Source organism: Echinops telfairi, unplaced genomic scaffold (assembly GCF_000313985.2).
Source record: "Echinops telfairi isolate 266 unplaced genomic scaffold, ASM31398v2 ScPeMD7_3533;HRSCAF=4204_0, whole genome shotgun sequence".
Classification (NCBI taxonomy): domain Eukaryota; kingdom Metazoa; phylum Chordata; class Mammalia; order Afrosoricida; family Tenrecidae; genus Echinops; species Echinops telfairi.
The window spans coordinates 104884754-104892499 of record NW_022107431.1 but is presented as its reverse complement, the minus strand read 5'-3'; the positions used below and the strand labels follow the sequence as shown (position 1 = coordinate 104892499).

Sequence of the window (7746 nt, the reverse complement as noted above, 5' to 3'; positions counted from 1 at the left end):
AAATAACCCACTTCATCTCAGTGTTCAGTGGTTTGGTTCAAATACCTTCTGTAGAACAAACACCTATCGAAACCCAAACCAGAGTCTTTGGAGACCCTTCTGTCTTAGGGGGACCCCTGTAAGTTAAATTAAAATGGCTAACCAGTATATTGGACCTACCCCTTACTATTGAACAGTCTCATTAGCTGATATTTTGCACTTAAAGCAATAGTAAAAATTCTCCTCTCCTATTATTTTCCGTGTTAATGATGTACATGTGACAGTAACAAGTGTCACATCGTGAGGTGAAAGTAATGCTAGCTCTGAGGGATAAGGTCGTGTGACAACTTGACTGGGCCATGATTCTCAGAGATTTGGCAGTTATGTGATGACATAATAGAATCATTTCACAATGATGTGGTGGGCAGTTATGTAATGATGTAATAGAATAGTTACACAATGATGTGGTGGGCAGTTATGTAATGATATAATTTGGTAGTTCTGTGTAATGATATGGTTTGGCAGTGATGAAATGCTGTTATTTGGCAGTATGTAATAATGTAATTATCTACCATGTTGTGAGCGGATGTGGTCATCTTCCATTTTCACATAATGCTGGCTTTTGCGTCATGACCTAGTCTTGGCAGCCTGACCATGTCAAAGAGTAAGGCGTGGGTGTATTTGTGTTAGCAAAGAAATGTCATCAATACCATGAACGAAAGGAATGGTTCTTGCATTTGCTGTGTCCTTATAGAACACACGTTCTTTTTGTGTCTCTCCATATACCTCTTGTGTAGGCTACCGAGGACAGAAGGGACAAAGAGGTGAACCTGGAATTGGGCTGCCAGGGAGTCCTGGACTTCCCGGGACTTCAGGTAATAGTAATATTATCTTCAAACACAAGACGTGGGAACCACCTCTTCTCCGCTTTGGCTCTTACGTGCTGCCTCTGCTCAGTAAGAATGATCTACGTTGGTTGAGTGGAAAGGAAGGGTCATGTGTGATCTGCCTTTTTCTGATGGGGTATTTTATTTCATTAGCCCCAGGTATACCAGGCTCCCCAGGTGCTCCAGGTCCTCAAGGCCCTCAGGGCCCCAGCGGAAGGTGTAACCCAGAAGATTGCCTCTACCCCGTGTCTCACGCACGGCAGCGGACAGGTGGAAAGTGACCTACACGCCGAGGAAGACCTGCTTCCTGGTGAGAACCTCCTTGCCACTGGAGGTATCTTCATACCGGCAGCCCTCGTAATATGTGGGCTTTTGTTTTGTTTTGTTTTATAGGCCAGACATTGAAAGCAACTATAGTAATTATACTGGCAACATTTTTTAAGTTTTACCAAATTCATTCCATATATTTTCCTCTACCACTACTACAATTTTTATTCAGGGGTTTGTATGACATATGCAAACACAAGCAAGTCTTAATCTTTATCTTCTTCGAGAGGAAATTATATTTCGCTGTTCAGTTGACTGATGATGTACATTTTGTGGTTTCATCATGTGTTTGGTCTTTGGTTTCTGAATTTTGAAGTTTCATATTTTTCTTGAAGTTTTCTTGGTATTTAAATTTACTTTCATGGCTGAAATTTTTGTCAACTTTTTAAAATAGTTTAGCACTCCCATTGAATGTTTCTGACAACTTTTTGTAGCATATGACTTCTTACACCATCCGACAGCAATCCTGCTCATGCAGAGAAACAGATAGGCAATAAGTGCTTCACTTTACAACTTATTTTGGAAACACCACATGAGACTATTTTATCAGGGAGCCAAAAAAAGAAAGAAAGCAAAGGAACTATCTTTGCCAACTACTGAAATGATGTTGTTTGGTCTGTGTAATGAACTCAATTCAAAGCACTCACCAGTGGCAGGGCTATGCCCTGCAGAAGAAGGAGGGACCCATTGTGATTGCCTAAGCACATGTTCCCCAAGGAACTATGAACACTCTCGATGGCCCCTTCCCTGAGCCCGTCACTGGAGAAACAGGAAGATGTTTTCCCTAAGAGGTGTTTGCTCATGAAAGGAACCAAGCTGTCATTGCTACTCTTGAAACTTGAATGACCTGCCAAGGAAGGTCCGTGGGCTCCAGCCACCATTCTCCTCTGGCCTCATTGCTCTCACAGTTGAAGACCCAAACTGGACAAAGAACAAAGGTTGGGATTTATAGCCATTAGAAAAGAAACACCTTGCCCTAGAAGACGAATGTGTGGCATCCGTCCCAGAATTCTCAAAGGGAATGATGTCTCAGCAAGACACACAGGGCATTGAAGGAAAGCCATGGGAAGGAATGCACAACGCTGAAGATGCACTCAGACCAGAGGTAACACTGGTGACTGGGAGAAGCCACGGGTGCTGCCAGACCACATCCGCGGAAATCACACGGAAATATCATAATCACCAACCAACTTTCTAAATGGTCTTTTTCTTGCCTAGCGCTATGTTATTTTGAGGAGCCTTTGGATGAAAACAACCATCAGTTTTCCAGGATAGTGGACAGGAGGCTGCCACGGAAATCCCGGCGCTGGTCCCAGGGATGCTGTGAAGCAGCCCACACCTGTTCGGGGCAGTACGAATTCCAGTTTGGCTACACCAGGGCAAGATGATTGCTCTTGCCTGTTCATAGAAAGTTGGTGTCGAAGGGCGAGCCCACTGCAGCGGGAAAAGCTGTGGACAGAGCAGTGCACGCAGTAAGGCACTGCTTGCCCCAGGGCACCCCTGACTTGAACTGGCTTTCAATCTAGCTGGATGAACTGCTGGCCAGGTGTAGTCCACAGGGCTGTGCACACCCCAGCCTTCTAGTTAGTTCATCTTGGTTTATGCTGGCTGGTTGGAGTTTTAGGATTTTTTATTACAAATGTATTTATTTTATTGTACAACTTTATTTTATTTATTTTAAGTGTTTTTAACTCTAGGTCAATTTTCTTCTTCATTTTCTTACCTGTGCAATACCTACAATGGTGCTGTGTTTTAAACTTACACAATTGGAATATAAATTTGTGCGTTTCTTACTAGGGTGATAATTTATCCGAAAAGCTGTACATAGATCTAAAATCTGGTGCTATGTGTATATCTTGATCTTTTCATTTGTTTAACAGTAATTCTGAAAGCATATGATTTATCTATAGGAAGTCACTCATTCATTTATTTGAGTTTGTCAGAAAGCTAATTAAGCATTTTATGTTTTCAAAGATTATTTTTCATAGTAATTAACTGGTTGTTTATCCTATGCCTCTTTGCTAATTCTAAAATATTTTATTTCAGCATTTTAATATTTCGTGGACTTCTTTGCTAATTGTGAGCAATATATTTTCTTGTTGTTTTTCTTCCTTTGAGGTAATGCTTTCATATACATAAAAAGCAATTCAGTTTTCTTTCATGAATTCTGTTCATCTAATTCCACAGAAGATGTAATGCATATGTTCCTAAAAAATGTATATTAGGAATCTTTCTTTCTGTGATTTTCTTTTTACAGGTTTGGTTTAATCCTGTTTCAAAGATTTGGACTCATTCATGGGACTGGGGTGGGGGATGTAGGGTGATATGATGCAGATTGCAAAGGACAACCGTCAAAGGGTTGAAGCTCTTCTTTTTTTTTTTTTTTTTTGGCCCCTTGGACACATACTAAAGCTGCCCTTGACATAGCGAGAAAATTGGGCTCCGCACTCTCCACACAGTACAAACCTCTCTCCCTGCACTACTGTCTTTTCTCACCCTTTTCTCTCCCTCATTGTATGCCTCTGATACCCAATAGGGAGGGCGGAAGAGAGACAGAGACCAGATAAAACAGCACAAGCTGAAACAGAGATTTGACAATTGCCTAATTCCTTTCATGAAGGACACCTGGTGGGGCCCTAGGTTGTGCATTGGGCTACAACCACGGGGTTGGCTGTTCAAAACCACCAGATGCTACTTTGGAAAAAGGTTTCTACTCTTGTAAAGAATTACAACTTTGCAAAATTGGTGCAGTTCTACGCTTGTCCTACAGGGTTGATCTGGGACGGAATCGACTTTTGGAGTAATTCCTTTCATGAAAAAGAAATTAAGCAAAATAGAATGAGGATTTTTTTCCCTCTAAATAATTTTTGTGATTTCCAAATCTCTTGTACCATTTTTATTCCAGTCCAACACATTTGTTTACTCCTACATAGATGTTAGTAATGTCCATAGCAGGAAAGAAAAATGGTCAAATTTCCTGAATTATCTATTATGCCAAATAATTCTAGGCCTTGATGATCATTCGTAATTAAAATATTTGCCCTACACGAGTATGTTTGAGTTCCAGTCTTCCATACCAAGATTAATGAACACTTTTCAGATAGAAATCCTTCTAAGCAAAGAAAAAATATATGGCAAATTAATCGGCACGGCCTTTGGCATCTGAGGAGAAGGGGAAGGATAACCCATGAATTTGCCCTTTGCTCTTTCCCACTAAGGACATTGTCACTTGTAGTCACAACAGAAACACAACCAGTCTGAGCATTGCCAGTGGTGCACCTGGTGAACTCTAATGACTTAGGTACACCTAAATTTCCTCCTCTGTTTCTATTTCCTGACATTGCTGAAACTTACCATTGTGTTCACCTGTTATGTTATGGAGCTTAAGCAATTACCTTAAGATACGTTATCTATTAAAATTGTCATTTGATGTTTGGCTTATGAAATAACGTCTTATGAATGTGTGTGATGAGTTAGGTTCCCCCTGTGCGGCAGTTTTTCTCCTGTGAGCACCTGTGATATACCTCCTTTTGTCCACAAGATGGTGCTCAAATCATCCATTCGGAGGAAACAGCCTCACGGAAATCCAAGACAGTTTAGTGGATCAGACCCTGGCCTTTGCACTTATTTTTTTAATTTTGTAAATAATTTCATTCTGCGAGTTTATGTTTTGATCGTGTTTATGTTTTTCCTCATTTTAAGTCTTTCTATGAGATGCCAGCACAATGGCCTCTGTTCAGGCCCAATGGGGTTATGTGATACAACTGATGGGAGTGGGTTACTTGTTTTATGGATTTGTCGAAGGTGAATACGGGGCAGAATGGGAGATTTCATTAAATTTAAGAGTAGTTAAATAGGATTTAAACTTATCCGAAGCGTGTGTGCTGCTTGCCCATGGTGTGTATTGGTATAAAGATGCTAGTTATTTTACAACTTTTTGTTTTGCTGTATTATTTGAAGTATATCTTAAGGGTAAATATTTCCAGTGTATTAATGTATTTAAATTCAAGTTGTATTGTGGCGTATTTTATAGCTATTTATTTTTTTTAATATCTTTCAGGATGTATTTTCCTCAACTTATTTGTTCCCTATATCATACTATAAAATGATTTAAGCCTGCCTCATGTTAAATGGAATGGCACTATTTCTTTTTCTTCGAAGTCCCATGTGGGTATAATACTTTGAGGCCTTGATTCCTATTGGTTTATTTTGCATAATGAGTTTTGCACCTATATCAGCAATAAAGAATTTGACCTGAAATCAGGGAATTCTGAAGTGCAGTTATTCTCGCCACCATTTTTCTGATGGAAGCTCCAGATCTTCAACTGCGGGATGTTCCAAATGCACTCGGGTAGCCAGGCTGAGTCACACAGGCGCCCAAGGTCACTGTGAACGGTCTCTGGCCTGGTTCTTGTCTCCACTGTGAGCATGTTGCTGACCAGTCACGAGTATGCTCTTGAGTGCTTGCATGCCTGAAGGTTGCTGGATTGTCACAAGTTAACTGGTGTTTGCACTTAGATTCGTTTATGCCGTTTGTGAGCTTGCAAACAATCTAGGTGTGTATGGAAGCCAACTGCACAGGGTAGTTTGGGCTTGAAATGGCCGGTCAGCAAGGTGTTACATAGATACATACTTGGCTCATGAGACAGTCATCTATTGGCACCTCCTAAGTTGCCTAGTGGCTGTGATGGCAAGTAGGAAGAAAGTCAGCGCATGTCCTTGGAGACTCGACCCACAGAGCGGGCTCCGCTCTCACCTGGTGGACTCTGCTAAGAACTCGCGCTGTTGACCTTCTCCTAAGTGTTGCCAATCATTTCTAGTAAGCCAAGGGGCCAGAACTTGTTAAAGATGCAGCATGTTTTCTTAACAGAAAATTAATTACATCAAACCACGCAGTGGGGTTTGTGGATTTATTTCAGCTGGGAAATCATTTAGATGGCTCTTAACTGTTCTCAACTTCAGGTCTCCTGTTAGAGCCGGTTAGCTAGCTGCTCTCCAAGGAGTAGTGTAGAGTCTGTTCAGCTTACAGGAAATAGACAGATTCAAAGGCATCGCAAAAGCAAAGTTATCTTCTAGAAACCAGTGGCCCGTTCCTCATTTCTATTCTCTCCAGTCATCCTTAGACGCTTTAGAGTCAAGAACATGGTGTGAAGGCGTGGTGTTAAGGGAAAGGTTAACTTGAACTGAAAGGGCAGTTGTGAAGACTAAAAATAATGTCTGTCAGCCTTCTATCCTTCACAGAGCAACGTGTATGTTTCGTATCCTTTCGTTCATCGTTTAAAGAGCATCTGAATGGGTGGCCTTTAGTCACGCATGGTAACAGATAACCAATTTTAATATTTACTGAGCCACATTCACTTATAGTCTAGGTGCACAATTGACAAAGTATTTATTTCAGATATTACAAGGAACTGAACCATGTTGTGAAAATAAGTATCCTTTAAAAAAAAGATGCTTAGAATCATCTGTGTCCATTTCCCATTTGTAGGCAGCAAGATTATTAATCAGCTGGTAATTTTTTTCTTTCTTAATACAGTCTTTAAATTCTTTTTGCCAGGGCTAACAACCCATTTTAAAATGCTTACAAGTAATTCTCTTGACATTTGGGATGATTTGGTGTGTTTCTAGTGATTTTCCACCAATATCAGTTTTTAAAACTCAAACACTGTGTTTTTGTGACTACAATCATAGTCACAAGAAATAAAGAGTACAATCAGAGGCAGAATCCTAAAGCAGGACTTACATTAAGCTTATTTTCATCGGCAGATAAAATGTACTAATGACATTTAAGAGGAGCAGTATTGGTTTAGTCAGCTTGAAACAGCCAGGCCTCCAGTCCAATCAATCAGGCAAGTGACAGCACTATCCCATCATCCTCTTCTGTTAGGGAGAAGTCAGTTTTCCAAACCAGGCCAGTGCAGGTAGGTGCTCAGTCAGGCAGACAGTGGTGTCTCTCGTGCCTAACTAGCCTGTCAGGTGTTGGGAATGAGAATCATACCAGGCTGCCACGCCATGGAGGCTCAAACCAGAAATAAATCAGGAGTCATTGGCCCTGGATTGGCATGCCAGTTTCTAACCCACTTTAATTGTTCACCTGCTCATCAGAGAGTGCCCTGGATGGGCAGCCCCACGTTCCTGACAGTTTTAGAGTTTTGGGAGGTTTCTGTTTTGCTACAGGGATACCGGACGTCCCTGGTTACAAACTCAGCTGTGCTGCTTCCCCTTGCACGTGGTGTAAATTTGCCCTCCTCTTGAAAGGCTTGACCTCGTCACCACAATGGCCTCCACCTGCCGTGCGCTGCTTGGAACGCCTTGAAAAGGTGGGGGGCTTTTCCTGTACTAATGTGAGGTTCCTCAAGAACCATACGCATCTGTGCTGCCTGCCCTGAAAATTCAACTCACAGACACTTCGGAGTGGATCTCCTGCCCTGGGGCCCGCATGGGTCCTTGGCCAAATCCAGTAGTCAAGAACTTTCTTTTCCAAAGAGGGGACTGCTGGGTATTTTTGTTTGAAATTTTGTATTCCCGTATCTGCTGCTTCTGCACACTTGGA

The 7746-nt window shown here is 41.5% G+C and overlaps 1 protein-coding gene across 1 annotated transcript in view; it reads left to right on the top strand.

The window, feature by feature from the left end:
- Positions 1 to 5453, top strand: part of COL19A1 (collagen type XIX alpha 1 chain) — a 423669-nt gene extending 418216 nt beyond the window's left edge. Inside the window, exons 47-48 of the mRNA XM_045294677.1 lie at positions 777 to 854; positions 1020 to 5453. Coding sequence (XP_045150612.1) covers positions 777 to 854; positions 1020 to 1147 — 206 coding nt within the window. The 3' untranslated portion in view covers positions 1148 to 5453. The remainder of the gene's footprint in view (positions 1 to 776; positions 855 to 1019) is intronic.
- Positions 5454 to 7746: the final 2293 nt, after the last annotated feature.